Raw genomic sequence first — 24,835 nt, 5'->3', positions numbered from 1 at the left:
ATTTCTTTGGCCTGAAGCTGAAGGACACATCAACTGTAAATATTACTTTGCCTACAGGAATGAGGATATAGCTATTATCTAGTAGATTTTTTTTAATCGGTTCCTGTATTTCTTGTCCTTCCCCAGAAATCTAACTGCGCTCTCTGAGAAAATGAAAGATGGACCTTGAGTAAAAAGGATTCAAACCCTCAAAATTTGTGTACAGATCTGGAGGTAATTCCCCTCCCACCTTCTTGATCACACCGTCACAGCCGTTCTGCACGGCCCAGTTGGCATAGATTTATTACTATTAGTAGTATTAGTAATTTTTTTTTTTTTTTGAGTTCCAAATAAGGCTGCTTAGCTCAGTGTTCCTGGGGAAAATGTAACCTATCCCACTACCTTAACAGAAATTCTGCCAGCCTAGATGGTGCTTTGGATCACTACACACAAACGTGATGCGCTACTTCTATGGCGAGTTTGATTGCGGATTTCAAAGCAGATTCTTGAAACATACTAAAAAATTAGTGCTTTTATTAACAGTTTTACAAACAGAATCCATTATTGTCTAGTTTCCTGAAGGATAGAACAAGCCATTTCTCTCATTATTTTGACATCATTTGCTTCTCTGTTTTTTGTTGTTTTGTTTTTTGTTTTTGTTTTGTTTTTTTTTTTTTGGTTTTTTTTTTTTTCTTTTGTGTGTGTTTCTGCTGATGTGCAGTTGCAAGTCCCGAGAGGGAGGGCTTAGTATAACCAACAGTTTAAATGTTGCTAATTTGATACTTCAATTTGCAACAACTTTCCTCTTCAAGTGATGGGGATCCCACAAGTTTCTATTACCTTGACTCAGAGTTCGTCATGAAGAGTGTAATGATCATTAATCTCCATGGAAAAAGAGACTTCTTTTTTTTTTTAAGTAAAAAAATATCAAATATAATAAATTTATGAAAGACCATTCACAACATATACAGTAAGTGTTACATTTTGCTACAGCAGCTGTGATTTTTTTTTTTTTCTTTTTAGAATGCAAGGTCATACATCGCCATAAGTAAACACACTAATATGAGTAAGACCTTAAATGAATGTATACAGCCAGGCTTTATCTGTGGATAGATATACACTGTGTTTACTGCTTTACAGTCTAGCCTATTCTTATTCACACCATTGATATAACAGCTATGACCCTGCAGAGAATCTTCCTGTGCATATATAAATATAAATATTGAGCCAAGTCAAAAAGAGCAGGGTCAAATGTTATATGACTTCTTAGACTCCTGTAGTTAAGGGTAAAAACTCCACTGTTTCTTTTGCAACTAATTTTTAATAAGAAGGCTGCTTCAATCGTTGTGTAGTTACAGCATTACATTCTGTAAACAATGTTTTAAAGCATTCTAAACAAACATTTAAACAATTGATTCTTTATCCTTGTCGGGTGAGAGAAGACAATCTATAGCCTCATCACTTTTGCTCACGTCCGTTATCTTCAGCTGGAGGTTTTCACTCGTGCCTCTGGTGACGCTGTCGTAGGATGGAGGGAAAGAGGTGGAGGACAGAGTTTCTGATTTGTCTATTGGCCTGCCGTAGTTTTCGTTCATCATGAACGCAATGAGACCCTCCTTCTCGGGCGCATCGTCCTCCAGGATGCTGCTCTCCAAAGTTCTGTGCCGGTACAAGTAGGATGCCTGCTTCAGGGAGCGCCGGAACAAATGTCTCCTGTAGGCCCTCTGGATGACGATGGCGGAGACCTCTTCTTGTTTCCGCCTGAGCGTCGTTGTTATCGGCTCGTAGGAGATCTTAGAGGGATTGGCTGCCATGAACTTCTCTTCCATCTGTATTTTAAGGGCATCCATCTCTCCGGATTCTCCTAGCACCCTTTTTGTAAAAGCAAACAAAATATCCAAGCAATGGATCCTGTCTCCACTGACCATGGGCAGGTCCATCGCTATGAGTTTGATTTTGTTTGGTTTCGCTATGCGCAAAGGTTCTGACAGGGCGTCTGCAAAGTCTGAAAGTGCAGAATACTCAATAAACTGAGTGGCTTCGGGGTCAAACTTCTCCCAGATTTCATAGAACATATCAAAATCATCCTCGCTTAGAGGCTCTGTACTTTCCTCAGTGGCTACACTGAAGTTCTCTAAAATAATGGCTATATACATGTTTACAACAATGAGAAATGATATAATGATATATGTGACAAAGAATAAAATCCCTACGGCAGGGCTCCCGCAGTCTCCCTTTGAACCATTTGCATTGGGAAGGTTTGGGTCGCAATACGGTGGTCCAGTGTTTAAAATAGGGTTGAGAAGACCATCCCAGCCAGCTGACGTGGTGATTTGGAAGAGACAGAGCATGCTGTTAGCAAAGGTTTGGAAGTTGAACATGTCATCAATCCCATACTCCTTCTTCACATAGGCAAAGTTAGCCATGCCAAAAATGGCATAAATGAACATGACCAGAAAAAGCAAGAGGCCAATGTTGAACAGAGCAGGAAGGGACATCATTAAGGCAAAGAGGAGAGTTCGAATTCCTTTGGCTCCCCGGATGAGTCTCAGGATCCGGCCAATCCGAGCCAAACGAATGACTCTGAAGAGTGTGGGAGAGAAGAAATATTTCTGGATGATGTCAGAAAGTACGGTGCCTTGAAAAGAAAAGAGACAGACAGCAAGTTAGTACATGGGAAATAATCCCAGGCTTTCCTTTTAAAGCAATCAGTCAGGATTATTGAGAAAATAAATGGAAAGCTGCCCAGATTGGAAGGCTCACAATGAAGGGAAAGGCATTGTTGCTTTTTCATGCCCATTTAATCCATAAGAACTTGTGATACTGTAAGCAAAGAATGGTAGTGGCAGTTTTATTAAGGGAAAGCTTTTCTGTTGGTAATGAGAAACCAAGATGAAGTCAAGACACAGGTAACTGCAGGGTTTTGGCCATGACCCACCTGATAAATTCGTCTTGAGTGCAGATGTCAGAATTGGTCTGATATGACAACATTTTTGTCTGTAAAATAATGAGTCAGAAATGCTGGTGTGCCTGGCCTGGTTTTCTTGAGCTACCATCAGAACACTGCAGGTTTCTACTGTGTATCCAACTTGGTTGGTTTCTTGCTCATAAATTTTTCCAGTTTCCCTGATGGGCTGGGAGGGAACTAAGGGCTAATGCTGTGCTAGCAAGGAAATGAGCTTGCACCCCTGTGCTAAACTCTTCCTTCAGGAGTAGAGCACTTGCTCCAGAAAGTGTAGTGCCAAGTCCCTGGCTGCACGGAGCCCTGCTGAGCTCCTGTCTCTCACAGGACACTGACACTGAAACACTGAAACAACCTGGCTGGTTATGGGACAGCACTGTGAGCAGCAGGACAGCTCTGGTTAACTGTGTGCTACGGGCATATCCAGAGCATCTGACCTCAAGGTTCTGGTGACAGCTGTGTGGCAGACACGTTCCCTGGGTGACCCAAACCTGTGAAATCCAGGCTGTTCAATGCCCCCAAAGCACAGGTGGGTGTCTGAGCACCAGAGATCTGCACTGTGGTCTTGTAGCTTCCCCAGTCCACTACAGGGTGTTCAGAGCAGCAGGAGCATCAGCTGATGTTTTCCTAACACAACACTTTTTCATTCACCTATTCCCTCCCTCAAAATGGAAACTTTTCTTCAGAAAAGTTGAATTTCTGAGCTCCTTTTGCTCACTGGATCAGTTGATGACCTTCCAGTTGCTGCTACTTCCAATTTTAGTGAAAACTCTTTTGGTAGGATTTCAGATTCACTTGACCTGCACTTCTTTAACATCTAAATACATCTCTGTTTGGGGTTGCAGGACAGCAAATGCACAAGCTTACAATAAAACTGTGTCCTTCGGTTTCCTCCCTTGGCTATATGAGGGTGCAGAGCTCTAGTAACAAGGCTGAGAAAAGTCAGATTCACAGCGCTGCCCAAAACCTGCCCTGAACGACTATTTCAAACTTTTGTAATAAAAAGCAAATAGTAAAGCAATAGCAATCCACATGTGCCACTTTCATCTGGCTTTTTTATTTCTCTTTCACTGGCTGTTATGCAGAACTGGTGTTAAATGTATGTGGTGGCCTGTTCATGTTTTATCACCAGGACCTGTAAAGTGTGATTGATAAACCTCCCATTTTTTCTGATCAAATCAGTTTTTGTTAGCAGTTGTATGCTAGTTATAATTACATTTTAAAATTGTGTTTAGGATTCAATTCTCTGAGTTGAAAGCATATATTATTGCACAAAACCTTCAACTTTACCAATTAATTTTACATCTGCCTTTCTAACCTTGGAGTCTGGGTGAAAATCCAGGGTCACCTACCTACGATGGACAGAATCACAACCACAAAGTCAAAAATGTTCCAGCCGTTGGTGAAGTAGTAGTGTCGCAGAGCCAGCATTTTGAAGATGCACTCTCCGGTGAAGATGGCAACAAAGAGCATGTTGATTTTGTGGAGGATGTTCACTTTTTCTTGACTTTGGTCATCTGTTTCCACCATCATGGTAACCATGTTAAGGCAGATGAGAATCATGATGGAGACATCGAAGGCTTGTTTTGAGACGACGTCGAAAATAAAACCTTGGTATTTGTTCTGGGGGAAAGGAAAAGGTTTAGTTGGGAAATTTGAGCCGTGTAAAAATGATGTAATTGTCTCCTGATTGATCAGAAAGTAGAGGAAAACAGACAATATATGGAACTTCATAAACTTAAAAGTGATGATGAATATTTTTTTGATGGAGTTTTCAAACCCATTTTGTTCCTAATGAAAACGAATGTTTTTGAACTAATTTTTTTTTTTGGAACTAATGTAAACAAGACTCTGGACTGTGGCCATGAATTTATTCAGTGCAGGCACGTGGCCACTGGCATATCTAAATGGCACATGTAAATTGCAATGTTAGTCAATGTTGCAAAAGAGGGAATTTTGTACCACAGGTCACTGGACTTGTAAATATCATCCAGAATCAAAACATATAATTATTAAGTGCCTTTCATCTGGGAGCAATAAATCTTCCTATGCTGGAGAGTGGAATGGTGCTTACTGTAGTAAATGAACATTCAGCTATTACAGAAAGTTCAAGTGAATTATGCTGTTCTTACCAGTGGCCTTGGGATTGGCTTTTGAGGTTTCTTAGATCCCAACTTTTTCATTGCATTATAATATTTCTTCTGTTCTTCTGTCATGAAGATGTCCTGGCCACCTAAGTATAGGGTGAGAACAACACTATTACTTTTGATGAAGAGAGCTCGCCTCTGCCCCCTTCAAGGATGAATCCTTTCCTATTTCATTTCCCTTTTAATGTAGCTTTCATCAGGTTGGACTGCTCAGAGGGACAGTGGTGTTGTTGCACAGAGGACACCAGGCCAGTCTGTGCCCCTGTGTCAAATTTTGTGTCAGAGATCCCCTCTGCCTGAGCTGCTTTGCTGCATTCAGGTCCCCCAACCTGTATTTCCAGGATGTTCATGCTCTAGGGGCACTAGGGACTGCTACAGCTGTGCCTTTGTAGAAGTCCTGCAAGGTGGTTTCTGCAGATGCTCTGCCACTGCTGATCTCAAGGCTGCTGTGGCAAAGCCATTGCTGATAAATCTGTTCCTGGCCTCGGTCCCTGCAGCAGTCACAAGATGATGTGTAGCATATGCACTACTTATCTTTTTCTTTTGTTGGTTAAAATTGTCAATGATGACACCAATGAAGAGGTTCAATGTGAAGAAAGACCCGAAGATGATGAAAATCACAAAGTAAAGGTACATGTATAAATTACATTCCCATTCAGGCTGCTCCTCGCACTGCAAAGGGAAAAGGGCAAGTGTAAAAATGACACCACCTCTGCACATATCAAAATATTGATGCAGTCAAAACAAAGCTGTCCATTGGAAATAAAAGTCACGAAACATGAGAAAAATATTGTAACTCCTGTGAGCAGTCAGCTCTCCTCTGAAGTTTACTACTGGCATCTGCAATGCCACAGTCATTTCAGCAACACTTCACAACACTGTCACAGCAATCACACTGCTCCAGAAAGTGCAACTCCAGAATAAATCCAACCAAATGTTCTCAGTCTGAACCCAGAAGGGGGAAAAAAAATCAATTTTCTGATTATCCTAATGCCTGTATGAACTAATGGTACTTACAATAAAACAGTATAATTGAATCCTAACAAAAAACACTGCATTTTTAACTGTTTTTTTTTTTTTTTTTTTTTTTTTTTTTTTTTTTTTTTTTTTTTTTTTTTTTGTTTTGTTTTTGTTTTGTTTTGGTTTTTTTTTTTTTGGGTTTTTTTTTTTTTTTTGGTTTTTTTTTTTTTAGTGAGGGGTGGAATGGATTAAAGTCTATTGCTGAAGATATGAGAAAGAGGTGACTTGAGTCTGATAACCTCAAGTCACCTCTGCCATGTTTGGCAACAGATTTGTTGTGCCCAGATTTGCCCCATCAGCTCCTGGTATATAAACAAGGTGCATTCCCTAAATGCCATATTTTCTTGTGGGTAATTAATGAGTTTTATTCAGCAGCAGGGAGAATACCTGTGCACATGTAGTACCAGAATAAATCACCATCATGAGCTATGTTATACAAAGGTACTTCTCTGCTCCTGTGGTGCCATGAAGTTTTTCCACCTTTTATTCCTCCCCTTAGGCCTCAACTTTTGCCCTAAATTCAGCCTGTCAAATTCCTAGTACCAGACAGCTGCCTCAAAAATTAACAGTAAGTGTAAACTTGTTCCTCTAATACAATTAAAAGAAGGAAAGAATACTGTAAATCTTTGAATAAAAAGATAAACAAACCACACATGGTGTAGCAAGGAAAATGCTTTTTTTGTTTGTTTGTTTTTATGGAAACCTGAAAGCTGAACAGGATGCAGGTAAGAACTGAGCTGTCACCAGTCACCAGCACATCTCAAGTCAGAGCTGGAAGTTCACACCACCCTCTTTGTCTGCCAGGAGCTTCTCCACACTCCACCAGTGGAGCTGCTGGCTACAGAAAAGACACTTACTCAAAGTGAAGGTGTAGGCAGGGTTAAATATTTGTCTCACAGAGCAATTCAACTTAAACCCAGCACTTTTAAATACATGTTATCAACAGAAGCTGGAAAATAAGGCAGTAAGCAGGGAAAGGGGAAGAAATATAGACAGCAATTTAGGTCTTTGATAGACTCAGACTAATTCTTAAGGTGCTGGGAGCTCTGCAGCAGGGATAGATAAATCAGTTGTGTAGGAGCAAGGGCCACATTTACTTTAATTTCAGGGTCATCCTGCTCCAGTACAGCTACCAGCAATGAGGGTCTGCAACTGTCCCAGGAGAGTGACACAGGGACTGGCACCCTGCGTGTGTTTTATTTTGTTGTGTTTGTTGTTGAGCATCATCAATGCTGCAAAAGGCAATGGAACAGGAAATTATTAATTTCCTTGCAGAGACTTACCTCTCTTGAATCCACTGCTGCATACATAATATCCATCCAGCCCTTAAATGTGGCCTGAAAAAAATCCCACATAAGACATAAACATATTAAACAAGTACACCCTGAAATGATATAATCTCTGTGATGAACTTTCAAAATGCAATGTTGAGCATGTACTTCACAATTAATACATTGCCTGCCTTGCAATTTAACATGTGTCCTTGAATTTATGCTCATTTAGATATTTAAATTAATTCCAGTACGGTTTTCTCCTGGATTTTCTCATTTCTGTTTTTTGACTTTCTGCACTTGCAGGGATGAAAGAGAGGTTTTTAGTAGAGATTTTAAGAAGGAAAGAAAACATAACAAATCTTTGGAAGTTCTGACCTGAAAAATTTCAAGTAATGAAGAGATATGGCTACACATAACATTAAAGAATTTTGTCTTGCACAAGCCTTGCACAGGTGAGATGGATCCCATCCATTTCCTGCTGAAGCTTGGATTCTGCCCTCTTCTAAACCAGGGCAAATCATGACAATATTAAACCCCAGGGAGCTGCATAAATCACAGCTGGCTTGAAAGAAGCAAAGGCAATCAGCACCTGCTGTGAGCCTGGCCCTGGAAACTCAGTCTGCTTCACTGTTCAGATTTCCTTTTTATTAAGCTTTATGAAGTCAGTAGTTTTAATTTTTTTAAAATAATTGTTTAAAGGAGAAAATATTCCACAGAAGTCACTGTCTCTTATTGGAATGTTCAATGCAGAAGGGCAGTGACAGCACTCCTAGAGAAACACAGGGAAGGGATTTTTTTACTATTCTGTAGCTAACCCACGACTCTGATCTCAATATATGCCTCTTATTAGGCACAGCCTGATGCCAAGCACACCTGGCATTAGGGCTGACTCTGGCAAAGCCCCACTGACTTCATTTGGGTTCTCTAGAGTTTCTCATTTGACTTCTGACCTACTTAGACTTACCCTGGCCTAAGTCAGAGCGAGCAGATAATGAGGCATTTTTAGATTTATTCATTTCATCAGATTTACACTGGCATGCATGTAAGACCCACACCCAATATTGTTTCACATCCTACTGACACTTAAGCTGAATTTTGCCCTGTTGTGTAGGCATTCAATTCCAGATAATGCCAGTAGGATTTTGGCCAGAGGTTACCAAGAGAAACCCAGGCATTTGGGCTGAGGTGGGTACATTCAGTGGTTTTAGAGCTCTCTATTATTATATTAAGTCCTGGAGGTAATGCTGCCTTCCCAATTCCTTCTGAATGCTACTGAGCCAAAGGAAAATGTACAAGAGATCAATGATATTTCTGACAAAAGTATACATAAAATAGTGTTTGAAAGGTTTTACCTATTCTTATCTACTGCTTGAAAGAGATTAACCCATTCACCCAAATCAGAACATTTTAGAAAAACTCTTCCATGGTTCTGTGTGTCAAAAATCACTTTTGATGAAGTATCTACAGGAATGATCAGAAATTTTATCAAAACAAATAATTATTTGAACCTGTCATGCTGATACTGCTTAAATATTCTAATAGTTTCATTTTTTGCCATTCTCTTTCTAATTTGATGAAAGACTTTGTGCTGCCATTAGAGCTTTCAGCTCAAAGTGCTGTTCAGGAAGGGTGGCTGGGATGAAACATGAAATTCTTTCCCTGTGGCACAAAATGATATGATCTTAGCCTGTACTTTTCTCCCACTTGGGAGGAAATCTTTTCTCTTGAGCAGCTATTTTACCCCTCAATGTGTACCACAGACTCGAGCAACTCTCCTGCAAGGCACAGTGGTTTGTAGTGATAAAGGATGATGAAGTGATCTGACAAAAAAATAAATATTAAGAGAGTGAAGTGCTGTGATTTTCTGTTTCCCACAGTTGTCGAGAAGCAAGAGAATTAAAAATCTGTGGGACATCTGGAAAGCTTCCCTGGACACTTCACCTGCAGAGGGTAAATGATACTGAGAATGAAAGAAATATAACACTGAGAAAAGAAATTATTTATCTGGAATTAGTAACCACTTACACTCTGGATAAGGAAGTGACAAAATCTGTGTTTGAGTGTTTGTGATATTATCCTGCCTGGAAGCTATCCAGAGAAGCACCATTTTCTACTGAAACTGTCATGTGATGAGATTATCTACTGATAAACTCATCCTGGGATGGGATTACATTTCATTATTTCACTGGTGGTCAGAGCTGCAGTGCAGCAAATTAGTGGGGAGGAGGAAAGGTGGGATGGCACTGGCTGCCCTCAGACCAAATGGTGCCTTGAAGTAAAGCAAATCTTTAAATCTGTAAGCTTTTGGAGGTTACTTCTTTTTTCTTTTTCTTTTTTTCTTTTTCTTTTTCTTTTTCTTTTTCTTTTTCTTTTTCTTTTTCTTTTTCTTTTTCTTTTTCTTTTTCTTTTTCCTTTTCTTTTTCTCTTTTTTTTTTTTTTTTCTAGGAAAGGAAATTGTTCAATAGAAACATCTGCTTTTCATGGCTGAAACACTGATCTTCACACTGCTGAAATGTTTCTTTGGACATTACTGTGGATGAGAGAAATATCTGAAAGCTAAATCAGAGATTTTTTTTTGCAGGTTTTGCATCCACAGTGACAGTAAAATCAATCATTGCAGTTCACAGAAGTGCAAGAGATGGTGTAATGCAGTAACTTTAGACTCACAACCATTTTGTGTCTGATTTATGGGCTCAGTCAGGACTTCAAGCCTGGCATGAGGGATTGCTTTAACTCTGCACCTCCTGCTTGCTGTGCTGGTCTAGAAGTGCTTCTGTTATCTCCCCACTCCTCATCTGGAGTCCCAAAGTGACAGAGTTAACAGGACAAATTCAAAGATAAGTAGGATATAGTCAATCTAAGTCCATTCTGTCCAAGAAGTACTTTTCCAAACAAGCCAGATGCTGCATGAAAGACCACTTATTTCCTGGTTATTCTTCAATAGATTGCTGAAATTTCAAAATACATTGCAAAAAAAAAAAAATATGCAGAGGTGATCACAGAGTGGAAGCGTGGGGTTACACAAGGGAAATGCAAAACTGCTACTGGAAATTTAATATATTTCTTTGATCAGCTCAAATACAGATTTATAGAACACAGGTGCTGTGATACTTTAAGGAAATTTGGAATACAGGAAAAACTATTCCTCAAGCACTGGGTTGTAGCAAGGCCTTTTCCCTGCTAGATTGGGGTTTTAGGAGTGTTAAATCACCAGGAAAGTGAATCACCAGGAAAGTGTTAAATCACCAGGAAAGTAAATCACCAGGAAAGGAAGTCAAAAAGTTGTGATGACGAAGATCTTTCCCTCCCCATGAATGAGGCATTCCTCTTGCTTGTAGACTGAGCAGAGCAGTTACCTGTTATTTTATTAACCTGCTTTGGAACAGCCTGTTTGTTAGTTGGAAGAGCTTCACACTATGCATGAATGTTTTCTCACACTCATTAACCTAAAGTGGCAACTTCAGGGCAGCACAATGGATCCCAATCAAGGTAGGAAAAGAGCAGAAGATATTTGGGGCAAATTTCATGCAGAAAGCTTTCCTCTGGGTAGACACACATCCTGAAGTTTCCATAGAAGCAACTTTCATTTCTTTCAAATATGCTGCTGAAGAAGACAGAACATCGAGCAGATTTGTTTCACACATTTCCATTTGGATTTGCAGGCTTTCCAGAGGGACTTCAGAGCCACTCAGATCCGTGCTGTGCCAGCTGAAAGTGTCAGCAGCCAAGAGACAAGTCGCACGTAAACGCTCATGTTTTGGATCCTGGCGGGTTGTGACCCAAATGCTTATCTCCTCCTTGCCCTGCTGTGCACAGGGGTGCATGGAGGTGTCTCTCTAGGAGAGCTGAGCTGTCAGCTGAGCCCCTGCACTTCCCACGGGGGTTTGCCCATGAAATGTGAGCCCTTATGGAGAATATTTGGCAAGGGGCACCTGTAATCGACAGTCCTGGCAAAGGACACCCAGATGTTTGGGCCCCTTCTTCGTGTGTGTCACCTTTTCACTTTATTGCCTGTGGTCAGCAGCAAACAGAGCTCCAGGTGCAGGATTAAAGCCAAAATCAATCCCCTAATGGAAATTGGCTCCTGCTCTTTCTCTGTGAAGAAATAGCTGCCACCTGTCGTCGAAGTTGAGCTTGTTTCCTGCTAAAATCAGTTTGTTCAGTGGTTCTTTCTGTTAGGTTGTCCTGTGTCAAAACACAGTGAATCTCAGTGCATACAACCCATTTATCTATATTTCACATTTCATGGTGAAAAAGGTTGTAGAAGTGGCTTCCTTCTGCCTTTATAGCTCAGATATTGCCATCATCTTTGAAGCTCAGCAGTCTCCTTTCTGCTATGCTCTTGCCACCTGTCCAGAGAGGCTGGGCTGAGGGCAGCAACCTGATCCCCATCCTGACCCATAGATAGATTCAGTCTGAATCATTACTTTATCAGGTGGACATGAGGTGAGGAACCAGAATGAGGGGCACCAGTGTCCTTCTCAAAAATGGAAAGTGAGCAGAGGGGCAGAAAGTAAGACTTCAGCTCCATGCAATAACTTCAGCTGGGAAACTGAAGGCACTAGAAGTTCATTTTTTTCCCCAGCAGGATATAGTGAAATCCCAGGCTGTTCAGGAAGGCCAGTGCACTCTGTCTGCATGGGCAGTCCTTCTTGTATAGATTTCTTTCTGGAAGTGAACTTTGCTCTGGATTACAACATTGACAAAATGGTCTTTAATTCACCTCAGTAGGTCAATCACCTCCCAGAGAACTGTATTAGTGATATAGCAGCAGAAACCCAAATTAAAACCATAAACTCCCATAATATCTCTAGTCCAAGTTAATATGCAAAATGTGATTTATTTACACTTAAGAAAAGTTATTGTCCTGATGGGTAAGGCTGAAAAACCCAGAAAAGCCCAGAGGTTAACCTGAGCTTTTAAACTGATGGTTTCAGTGAGAACCAGCAACATCTGCCCATGAGTTTGTGGTGGTCACACTTACCACTTGCAGCAGAGCCAGGTACCCAGCACCAACATTATCGAAGTTAACTTTAACTTTTGTCCAGTAAAAGTTGCCTGACACGTTGTAAAGTATGCAGTCACTCATGTTGTTAATAATCTTAGAGTCCAAAGGCATATCTCCTTCTGTCTTATTAATGCACTTCCCAAACTTCCCAGCAAAGAGGTTCACTCCCATGATGCTGAAGATGAGCCAGAAGATGAGGCAGACGAGCAGAACATTCATGATGGAGGGGATGGCTCCCACAAGGGCATTGACCACCACCTTGGGGCAAAGAGGAAAGGGAAAACAGAATTAATGGCAGCACTTGTATGGACACTTCATTAGCAACGGTTCATTAATGTCTGAACCCTCACATGGTCACAGGTGGACAAGCACTGACACTACCTAAAGAGCCAGACCACCTCTAAAGGCTTCAAACATGACTATTTTTCCCTTTTGGTAATCAAAGAAGGAATCTCTTGGCATCTCACCCAAGGGATGATGCTTTTTCAAGAGGAATCTCTGAATTCAAAGTCATCTTGACCTCTCAAATCTTTCTGGACAGTACACTTCAGTCAAACTATAATAATAATGTGCTTAATTGGAAATGGCTGGGGTGCACTACAGTGGCTCAAAATAGAGAAAAAAAGAGTTCTGAAATTTTTGAATCCACTCAGGCCTCTGTAGCCAGTGGGTTGTGAACTATAGCTGTGATAAATTTTGCTTAATTAAATAATAACAGATTGAGACATACTGTACTAAGCCAGCTTCCCCTATCTGATCAGTATGCATGATTAAAAGAGCAAAATCATTCTAATTTAACAAAAAAATTATTTTTATTTCCTGTGAAATGCTGTAAAATTCTACACATTCACCCAGGCAGGGCTGTAAACCCCTGCTTAAAATCATACATTAAAACAAAAAGCAGAAGGAGCTTTTAAGATGTGTGAACAATGGCACTGGAAGTGGACACCATGCTGAAGCCAAGCAAAAAAAACCAAAGTTCAGACCATCTGCAGACCCTCCACAGCTGCCAGGTTTGAATGCAGCATTGTGATACCACCACATCACCCAGGCAAGGTGCACATCATTTACTGTTTTGAGCACTCTTGGGGTTTAAGGTGGTTAAGGCATCTGTGCTTGTCAAACCTTACACTGAAGAATCAGAGATCACTGAAGAATCAATCACAGAATATCCTGAGCTGGAAGGGTCCCAGTTCCCAATCCTGCATGGGACACCCCAAGAGTCACACCATGCAAGGCACTTTCTGAGGGAAGAACTCTATCACAAAATGTAGTTTTCCCCTTTCCTATGCCAACTAGTTCACAGCTTTTGGAGATGCTGCCTTCGCATGGTCCAGGCAATGCTGCCTCCCAGATAGGTGCACACACCAGCCCCACAGCATGAATTTGTCCCCATCCCTGTCTCATGCTTTGGAGATTAAAATCTGATAGGTGGCCACTCAGCTCTTCTTCTTGTCCATCTACATTTCTGAAACTGAGACAAGGTGATATTGATCCATAAAAATTAAACTTTATTCAACTGGTGAATCTGATTATGGAAAATGTCAGCTCTTCTTTTCTCTTGGGTTAGTGTCCAATTTTCTGACAAGCTAATAAAGTAACATTCACTTCTCCATCATTTTTGCATTGCTGTGGAAGAAAAATACCCGGAGGAGTGAAATGCTTTTCATGCATGTATAGCAGCAGCTTCCTCTACAGCACACAATACAAAATTATGTAGATCTTCCAAAACTCAGATTTATATTTTGGGCATTTATGAATGAAGCTGATTTTCACACAGGAAAAGCAGTTTGACCAATTGTTTTGTTTTGTTTTTTCTGTATAAGCCCATTCCTGATGACTTTTCTTGTTTGGATTGTTTTGTTTTGTTTTGTTTGTTTGCTAATTTTATCTTTCAGTTTTGGATGTCAATCAATTTCTAACCTCATCATTTTTAGACCAAATTTACCATGTTAACCAAAATGCCAAATAATTTCCAAATCAAGTGCTTGTTAGGATATAGCCTTGGCTCTTGTCAAAGTAGTTTTCATTTGCTTCTCTGCACAATAATATTTTTCTTCAGTTTTAACCTGTGTCAGCAAAAAAAAATGCATTTGTGTTACATGTGCTGCTGAACCCAGGTCCCAGTGACAGGACACAGCCATCCAGGTTTCAGCAGTACAAGTGATGGCCATGCCCACATCCTGCTTTTTCCCTTCTGCTGAGTTGTGTTCAATGGCCTGTAGATAACAAAACACGACACGAGGCTGGAGCAAATCCTGCAACACCTCTCTGAATGAATTATTAACAGGGGGGTTCATTCTTCCCTCGCTGCTTCTGCTCTTACACCACTGTGATGCCATTTGTTCTGGTGGAAGCATTCTTGTTTTGCACTGAGACATGTGAGAGGGAGACCTGGATACATAAATGCAGGTTATTATCATAAATTCATATTAAGAGTTCAGGTGCACACCTTGCCATGGAAAAGGAGGAATTTCTGCTGCACTTTGGAATAGCAACACATATATCCATGTGTAACAAAAGGTTTCATACTTGTTGGTTTCCTTCAATACCTGTACAGGTGAAACCACCTTCCAGGTGACTTCTTTAGGGACAGCCTAGAAACTGAGCCACCCTCTGCCCTAACTCAGAGTGGTGCAATCTATAACCCGTGTTTGGTCCCTAGCTATCCTCACAGGCCACCTCCTCAACCAAAGCTGATTCAGAATTTTAATCCAGAAATAGACTTGCATGATGAGTTAATCCTCTCTTTGCTCTGATAGAGCCCATCAGACTCCCCACAGTGATTTCAGACCCAGACTATAAGTCCCAGTGAAGCTCAGGCACAGCTTTTGCAAAGACATCTAATTTACAGTGTCATGATGTCAAATAATGGAGGAAAAAAATGTATTATTAGATAATCTGTTCCTGGTGCCCTTTTTCCTCAGTTTTAGAAACAGTTGCTGCATTTTTGGGTGGAATTCGTTGAACTCGACGCATCTGCTCTTAGATGTCTTCTCCTATCATTCCCATCTTCACTATGGGGGCGTTACCACTGCACGTTGCTCTGGGTAATTAAAAAATCAGAGCTTCCTTGTAGCTATCATGGTTTTTTTTCAGATTTTTAATCACACTCGTAGTTCCCTGCAGAGACTTTCCCATTTTTAATTCCCCCCTTTCCAGCACTCACATGAAATTCCAGTGTTGAAGCACTGCACTGTCCCTGTGTTCCCTAGGTTATTGCCCTGCATATTCAGGGATTCTAACAGTCACCTCATTTGTCAGACTGGCCCCAAAGCTTATGTCCTGTTGAACAGTCATCCTGATCCCTGTGTCCTTCTCAGCTGCTGTTTTCCAAGAAACATCCCCCAGAGTGACCTACATTCCTCCTCCTGAGGTAGTCGATGTATGTGGGTTTATTAAAATGTGTGTTGTACAACAGATCTATTTTTCACTGTGATCCAGATCCGGCAGCATAATTCCCTTATCTGTAATTTCACTTACACTGATTTTGAGTGCTGTCAGCAAAGATTTTATATTTTCTTCCAGATGCTGTTAAAGTGCAGATTAAAGATAGTTCTCATTCTGAACAATCCCTCACCCTGAGATGTTCATCAGCAAATTTACAGAGTGGTCACTGCTTACAATTACTTTTTGATATCCATCACCTATTTTAAAATATGTTTACTTGTCTTGGTACAAAGCTCATGTTTTCATCACAATATCTCATGGTATCAGATTCCTCTCTGAAATCCAAGGATTCTGTATCAGCACAGTTACTGTCATCAGCATAATTTGTAATCAAATCAAAGGCCCATATCAATTTTGCAAGAACTATTCCCATGAAATCATGCTAACTAGCATTAATTATGCTGTTTCTTTCCTGCATGCATCTTGTAGCAGTCTCACCATGACTTCGCCCAGTATCATTTTCACATTAAATGGTCTCTCATCATCCCCCTCATCCTTCTAAAATACTGCCTAAAATACTGTAAGTATATCCTTCTAAAATAACTTCCCTTGCAGGGAAGTGCTGCCTCTGAAATAATTCCCTGATGGACAACAAATGAGGAGACATGAGAGATGTCATTATTTGGGACAGGAAGATCTAAGGTACTTTATTCTGGGCTCATGAGTGTAAAGCCTCTGGGTCTACAGTCCTGTCAGGTGGGATCCTGGTCTTTCTGGGGTCTTTTTCTGAGGATTGAGGGGCAGGATGGCACCAGTTCATCCTTATTTTGCAGACCTCTCATGGCACAGGAGCTGCTGAGACTTGTGTCAAACTTGCACAGGTCCCAGGCTGTTTGAAGAAAGGGAGAGAACTGAGGTCTGATGCCAACAGGTTCTCTTGGCCACCCAACTGCTACTCTGTGCCTTTGTCTCAGGGAAAGTTGCTTCCAAAATTCAGCCACAACATTGATGAAGTAAGTCTCTTACTGCAGTAAATGAGAACTTTCTTGCTCCTGTTCTAACCCTGCAGAGATGTTTCAGTTATTCAAGAAAGAGGCATTATAATAGAACAAACTATTATTATTTTCTCACTGTCAGTGTTTGCTTCTCAAACATTATCATTATTTAATCCATCACTGCGCTGGCAATTTTCCTGTGCATTTTGGAGCATATGAACTCCTAATAATGAAAGGTCTAACTGTCCCTAGTCTTGTTAAGTGTGGTTAGACAAACTAAAACTAAAATGATTTGCTTTTCCAGTAGCACGTATTCTCAATTATACTTTATCATGGTTTACAAGCTAATTCACCACCTCTGATAGCTCAGAATGACTGAATATATTTCAGCTGCAGCTGTACAGGAAAGAAAAGGGGATATTGAGTCAGGGACTGAGGGGCCTGTAAGAATGAGCATGCTGGCAAGGAAATTTGCTGGGCTAATCCATGTTAAGATCTTCACCAAGCCAGCCTCTTGCTATGCTCAGAGAAAAATGAGATGTTCATGTTACTTTTTCTCTATTCTGTTAATACTTTTCTGATGTTTTTGGCTCATTTCCCCACTGCTATTCAGGTTTGAATTCAATTTAGTTAAACTGATGTGAAATCATGAGTAAACAATTGTATGTCAGCTTAGGACACACTGACTTTTGCTTGGGCTTGCAAATCCACCAGTAAAAGCTAAGCCTTCATAAGCCAAGTCTAAACTGATTTGAGAGAATCTCTGCACAAATCACTCTGATATTTAAGCTACTGCTTTTGCTAATACTGAATGCTGAAACAGTTCAATGTGTGAATGTTTAATAAAGATTTAGAGTGAGGTCATCAAATGACAGGAGTGAGAGCTTTAATTATTACCAGTAGTGCAACCTCACTTTGTGTCTTTGCACTCTGGTTCTGTTTTATTTGGTCAATTACCTGCAAAATATTGCCTGATTGCTGGAAAGATTGTGGTGACCAAAGCAATTCATGTTTGGGTGCCAAACGTGGATAAACAGAGCCTTTTGAATCTTTTTGCCTTAGTACTAACACAGAGGTGGTCTGCAACAATACTTGCCTCATCTTCATCCACAAAAATAATATGATTTAACTAATCATAAAATCTTTGGAACAAAGCATTATATTGCCAAATCTGGTCATCCACAGAAGAGGAAAAGAATGCATGTGGGGTTTTCCTACAGTGCTGTATGGTGGAATTTCCTGGCTCTTCTCAGTTGTTAGGTTCTCCAGCCTTCAGTCTCTTGCTGTGAGAGCATTGCAATGAGAATAATTCATTGCTGGGAGATCAGTGCGTGAAGTACACATTTAGTCATTGATGATTCGGACCAAAATTTGGTCTACAGGAAAGCTTTACCCTGAATATACATCACAGTGAAATATGTAGCATTTTCCTTGACCTAGCAGAGATTTGGGATCCTCAATATAATCTGACACAGAATTTTGTCACAGATTTGCTTTACCTTGCTATGCAATCTGCAAGGTTGGCAGTAACCTCAGCTCATACAGAACACAGCTGTCACCACCTGCAAGTCATGCATGGTGTGAGGAATTAAATAAAGTGTTTATCCAAACAATAATTGATTCTTGTTAGCAGGTAGGCTTAACAAATAAACAGGTATGCTGTGGGAATATAGCCACAGTGGCAAAGGAATGCAGAAAAGAAAGAGATGGATGCATAAGATGGAGCAACAAGCACGAGCTGCATGATTTTAATGTTAATCCCAACATTCCTCATTAAAACTGCAATCTGTTCAAAGAGGAAAAAAAAATCATTCATTCATTTGCTTTCCCTATCTTTAGCATTTCTAATTTTTGCTTTAATTATTAGTGAAAACGTCCTTAAGAACTTTCTAATCACTCTGCATGTCAAAACAGGGAGCAAACTTTAGCTTGGTTGCTCCCCCGATACACCTTATAATTGAGAGGTAGTTGATAGCCAGATGCTTCCTCATCCAAAAAGCTGGGTTTTTTTAAGGTGTAGTGTGACAAGTTAGGCAGCAGGATTAGTTTATCACTAAATCCACCCGAGGATAAAGATGCAATGATACAACCAAGACCCAGGAGAGATTTCTTTGTTGCCATGATAACGAACCGTCATTAATTTCCTTTGGCTGACAAAACCATGTGCAGCAATGCCCTGTTACACTTTGATCCACACAAAGTTGGGCTTTGAAGGATGCTTTGTGTCCTCTTACCCTCATCCCCTCAAACCGTGACAAGGCTCTCAGTGGCCGCAGGGCACGGAGGGTCCGCAGGGATTTGATGGGACCCATCTCGGAGTATCCAAGAGTGCTGGCAACCAGGCTGATTAAAGAGACCTGGATGGAGACACAAAGTGAAAATTCAACCTGTTAGAACACTCCTGCCATTTTCCTTCTCTTCTGGCTTTCCTCCCTGGAGAAACAGTGGGGAAAAAAAGTCCTAAATGGGAGCCATTACATTGGATCCACACAGAAGAAAGGATGATCCTTCACAAAGGGGATGAAAAAAAGATCACCATAACAGACCCACCACTCTGTGCTGTTTTCTATGCACTCCCCGAGGTGTGTGTAAGTTCCACTACCCAAAATATGAGTCAGGTAAGTGTTACAATGTAGAGCTTTTTGGAAGAAACCCTTTCCAGCAAAGATAAAGGATTTTGCTATTTACTTTTAATCACTAATCTTCAACTAAGTGATCAGAAATAAGTCTTCTACATTGCTGGCAGACATGGCTATACCACAGACCTTAAAAGAATGATGTGCATGGTTCTTCCATTCTGCTCTTATTCATTTTTTCTGGTTTCTGCACTGTCTCTAGAGGAGATGGAAATTTGAGAGGTGCTCAGTTTTGAGGTTCACACCTTTCAGAGACTATTTCTTTGAAATGAACATCCTGAATCTGGAAAGAGCATGGAGGGTTTCCCATGCTCTTCATGTTCTCAGAGCTTTTACAGTGCCCTGCTAGGTCAGAAATGTGGTGGTATCAGGCACAGGACTGGATTCTGAATGAACTGAGTGGCAATGGAGGTTATGAACATATGGAGCAATAGGGTTCTGCATGCTCAAATCAGTGTTCACAGCCTAAAATCTTACTGGGCAAAGAGTGAAAACAAACAGCTCTCCAACACTGTAGGTATTATGCCAATTTGCATATATTGAAAAAACCCAAAACAACCAAAAAAAACCCACATACTATAAAATACCACATACTATAAAATACTATCTTTTTAGAAGGAGAAACCTGTGTATATTGCTTATCACAGTTCCTCTTCTTCCTTTTTAATTTGTTGGTTTTTCTTACTTACCATTCTCACAGCCCCAGTTATCACGATATTGGATATCTCATACTCACCAATGGGAGTGTGCAAAACTCATCTGTGAGCAGTGGGTGCTGTTGCCATTTTCAAAATAGCAGCTAAGCCTAAAAGCAGGGACTCCTCTACATCATAAAAAATAGTGCTAGGAAACTCCAGCACCTCCTTAAACACTGACAGCTCTGGAGGGAAACTTTCCTTTTAATTTTAGGATGGGATGATTTTTACTCTGAAGCCCATTGCTGGCTGACCAGCTCAGCATCACCCATGAGGTCTGGGACAAATTAGGGCAAGACCAGCCTGGTCCTTAAGTCCCAAGACAGTGTCCCCTGTGGAGCAGCCTTTCTCCTGAATATGCATTTATTTACACACCAGTGCTGTCAGCACAGCTAAGCACTTTGTAAAACCTGCTCGGTTTGTTAAATTATTTACCTGCTGATGACTTTATTGTGTCACTGAGGGCAGGAGGTCTCAGAGAAACCAAGCCTGAGCTGGGGTTTCTGCCAGGATAAGTCAGCCCCCCTCCTGCAGATGACTAAGTGGCACAGAGGTTGGCTGTCACCCTGTAACATGTCATTCTTTAACAAGGTGTGACACAGACTCACCTCCTGTGTACAGACCCAGCAGCTGGGGCAGAACAAAGGGCTTAATAAACACTTCTGCCTTTTGGTGCTGAGTGCCCTGTGAGAACATCACAGCAGACAGGCAGACTGGGTTCCAGGTCTGATGTCTGGGGCCTCATAGAAACTGAGGAGGTAAAAATCACCAGCAAAGCCTTTGCTTCCCTCTCTAGGAAAGCAGATCTGAACCTGTGATTTGAGCATGATGCCTAAGTCATTTTAGAGTAAGCAATGCCATAGGTTTGACATGCTCCTTTCACCTGGAGGAGTGATGGGATTTCAATCCTGCTCACCTGACGCTCACAGTTAAAGAAAAAAAATATGGGTTTAACTTAAAAACCATCTTCAGCTCACCAACACACCAATTTTCTGCCTTCCTGTTTCTCACCAACCTGGTTTACATCCTGTACTCTGGAGCTGCATTAACACAGACTTCAAATCCTCCTTTTACTCACTCTTCCCACTAACTTAATGTTGCCTAAATAATGGTAAAGGGCTGAGGATTTGTCTAGCAGCAGTAAGCAAATGTGCACCATAGTTTTATACTAAAGCCATTCAATTAAGTCATCTTAAAAGTCTAAAAAGTAACTGGCATTAAGGAAAAATCATGATAGGAGTAGCACTCTGCCACATATTTCTGTCTTTGGTGGAAAGTTTAGTGCTGAAAATAGCCTTAACCTCACAAAGCCTTGGAGGTTTCTATCCAGAGAGGGTGAAGGTATGAGAAGAGCAGCTCAATGATTGTATGCTCAGAGATAGAAACAAAGATCCATACACACATACAAAGATCCCTTGATATATACCAAGGGAAACTCACTAATTTGTGAGCTAATTTGGAAAATTGAACTGTAACATGAATGTAGATATTTAAATGAAAATTAAATACAGGATACCCAACACCCTTCTTTGCTAGTTTCACCCATGATGACTGAAAGTCAGATCTTATCAAGGTTTTCAAACTGCTTTGGTTGGAGCATCTGCACAATTCCTCCCTCATCCTGAATTTGTGTCCCATAACTGCCCTTTCTCCCAAGGCAGAAGATTTTTGGTTCAAATCCTGCAAGACCAGACTTGGATCTGAGTGGGTTCTCATTTCCTTTTGAATGGATCTGAGTGGGTTCCTATTTTCTTTTGAGAGCCACAAATGTCACCCTGAAACACATCACAGGTGGTGTTGTCCTCCTGACACAGATTTACACAGCATTAGATATCTCTGCAGAGGATTAGGTCATGAAGCTGTGTGATATTTAGCAATGATTTACAAGGCTGGAGTCAGAACAGAGTTTGAGACAACTTCTTTAAATGCTTGGATGTTGGTTTTGAAGGTATCCCTGTCAAATTTTATTTATAGGAAAATTACCAACGCAGGGACTTGGCCATTTGGACTTGATTAAAAGTGACCCAGAAGGTTATTTTTAGGAAAAAAGTCAAGCAGTTTTCAAAATTGGTGCTGACTGCCCCACATAATCACAGCAAAAGGTGAAGTCAGCTCTTTCTGGTTTTTTTTTTTTTTTTACTGTTGCAAGGCTATGCAGCCCAGAGCTGCTCTAAAGTTCTGCTCTGTGCTATGCTCAGAATCAAAAATGTGCTGGCACCCAGAAAACACCTCTAGGGTCAATGTAACCTTTGGATTCAGAATAAGTCACACACACATTTCTAATCTTTTCAGTACCTGTTTGCAAATAGTTTTGTAGGTTTTTTGTAAAAACCTACCCCTGAAGCAGCACTGTAATGTGGTGGAGACAAAGTGAATCCTAAGGATTGCTTGGAACCATTTCCCATAAAACACCCAATTTGCTGTTGACCTTGAGCTTTCACCTCAACTTCACCTTTTTCACAGTAGGTTACAGGTAAGCTGTGGAATTTCTCATCCTCCTGTGCACTTCTCCTGAGCCAAGCAGATTTATCACAGCTCCCATTTCCCTCCAGCATTTCCCTTGGAGGTCTTTCCAGGGCTTGCTAGATCTGACTAAGAAGTTTTCACAGCTTTCCATTTAACTTAATCAGGGAATAGTTTCCCCATGTTGGTTCTAGACTGTTCCTTATCCCCTTGACTTGCTGCTCATTTGGTGTCCCTGAAGTCTCCAGCACAATGCTGCCACTGGAATTTTCTGCCTAACCTGAAGTCCAGTGCACAACCTGGCCAGCAATGAGGGTCCCCAAGGGGGGGAGAGAGTTTCTAATAAATCAGTGTGTGCAATCCTGCCTCCACAGACTTCAGTCTGTGACACACAGGTCTCACTAATCTCATGGACTAGGATGTCATTCAATTAATTTCCTACATTAACTTTTCCCTTTTGCATTCCCTAGATCATCTCAGCACAGCCAAGAGCCCAGCCTCAGTGCTGTCAGACACTTCCCAAAATTTATTCCAGCCCAAAAGAGTGGAAATCCTGAGAGAGTCAGCATTTACTGCCCAGCTCAATGGCAGAGCTTCCCAGCAAAGCTCAGGCTCCTGCCAAAGCCTTGTAGAGCCTACCTAGACAATTCATCCTCTTGCTATCACAGACAGGCAGAGAGTGTGGAGCTCTCTCTGATCCTGGAATTCAGGGAAGATTTTTGCCCCTGTTCCCAACTTTTTTTGCCCAGAGATAGTTTTATCTTTGTATCTATAGGAATATTGTGTCAAGAAATATAGACCTGTATTTCTATATTCCCACATTATTTCTCTATTCCCACATTATTTCTATATCCCCACGTTATTTCTATATCCCACATATATCTACACAAAAGTTTATCTGTATAGATTTTACAATAATTTGCATGACAGATGCCTGGAGCTGGGTGAAGGGAGAGATAAACGAACCCCCACAGCTTTTATGGTTGCCATTTTCAGTCTCATGATCAAGGGAAAAAAGAGAGCTTTTAATTCTGGGCACTAGAAATACCAGCCATGGGGGTTAAACAAGCCTGTGGCTGGTGTTTTGAAAGCCAGTCTCCTGTTATCTATGTGCCTTGGTGGCATTAGCTTGGGTCTGGAGTGTCCCACTGTATGACATTCATGTGTTTCCAGGGCAAAATCAAGAAGAATCAATGAATTTAGAGGGCTAGAACACAGGGAAGGATCACTGATAAAAGCTTAGCCTCACTGATAGCTGTATAAATTACATAAATACATACATAATGTAACTCTAATGAGAGCAATTTCTGAATGCCTTAATAATTTTGACAATCCACTTCAAAGTCTTGTCCAGGAAACAGAACATTTTTTCAGTAATTTCCAATTTCTTGTCACAATTTCACTATTTTGCAGAATTTGTGTCATTCTTAAGGTAAGGAATATGACTTGTGTGTGTGTCCAGGTGGTAACTGGAGTAGTGTTAAATTCCCAGTGTGCTCATGCTGGTCTCACAGCCATTCACCAGTTACAGATGTGCAGCATTTTCTGACTATTTAAATTATTCACCATGAGCACACAGAGATAAATTTTTACAATAATTTTATGTGTCTTCATTATCTGACAGTGACCTAAGCAATCAGTGTTGTAAACCAATGTAAACCCAGTAAATCCACCAGAACAGAATTTTAAGATGGCAAAAAACCAATTACAAAGTAGGGAGTGTGATAATGCAGCACAAGGAGGGAAAAAAGCCTTTGATTAGAAGATCATAGAGGTTTTTTTTCCCCAAGGATTGATTGCATTTAGAACAGCAGTGGGTTCCTCCCTACAGGAACACATTTTGATATCATATTAACAGCCTCCACAGACTCCCAGTCCACAGGGGGTTACAGGGAGTCAAGGGCACAGAGTTTGGGAGCAGTGTTTCACCCAGGGCTGGTGGAGATTCCTACAGCAAAGGAGAAACTGGAATAAACTGTTTGAGCTGGAATAAAGGCTGATCCTCTGTCTCTCTTTCTTTTTTTTTTTTTTTTTTTTTTTTTTCCATTCCTAAAAGCACATGGTTTCAGATAACCTGGGAGCATCGACTGGACCAGGCTGGAAGCAGAGAGACCTGAGCAGCACCATTCCAAGGCAGGCACTGCCCAGCACAGATTACATGTTTTAATTAACCCCTGACCACCACTGAGGTGAATTTATAGCAGAGCCCTGAAAACAAGGAATTCTGCCTAAACAACAGCAAAAATCATCCTTGGATAATCATATA

At 40.8% G+C, this 24,835-nt stretch overlaps 1 protein-coding gene across 1 annotated transcript in view; it reads right to left on the bottom strand.

Moving 5' to 3' along the window:
* Positions 1 to 515: 515 nt before the first annotated feature.
* The window catches only part of LOC128805975 (sodium channel protein type 5 subunit alpha-like), a 207,134-nt gene continuing 182,814 nt past the window's right edge, over positions 516 to 24,835 (bottom strand). The window contains exons 23-29 of the mRNA XM_053975044.1: positions 19,010 to 19,132; positions 12,367 to 12,648; positions 7,392 to 7,445; positions 5,619 to 5,760; positions 5,074 to 5,174; positions 4,294 to 4,564; positions 516 to 2,617 (exon numbers count right to left, since the gene is read on the bottom strand). Of these exons, the coding sequence (XP_053831019.1) occupies positions 1,383 to 2,617; positions 4,294 to 4,564; positions 5,074 to 5,174; positions 5,619 to 5,760; positions 7,392 to 7,445; positions 12,367 to 12,648; positions 19,010 to 19,132 (2,208 nt within the window). The 3' untranslated portion in view covers positions 516 to 1,382. The remainder of the gene's footprint in view (positions 2,618 to 4,293; positions 4,565 to 5,073; positions 5,175 to 5,618; positions 5,761 to 7,391; positions 7,446 to 12,366; positions 12,649 to 19,009; positions 19,133 to 24,835) is intronic.

Source organism: Vidua macroura, chromosome 1, assembly GCF_024509145.1.
Source record: "Vidua macroura isolate BioBank_ID:100142 chromosome 1, ASM2450914v1, whole genome shotgun sequence".
NCBI lineage: Eukaryota > Metazoa > Chordata > Aves > Passeriformes > Viduidae > Vidua > Vidua macroura.
Note: the sequence above shows the minus strand (reverse complement) of the source record. Positions and strands in the feature narration are given on the sequence as shown.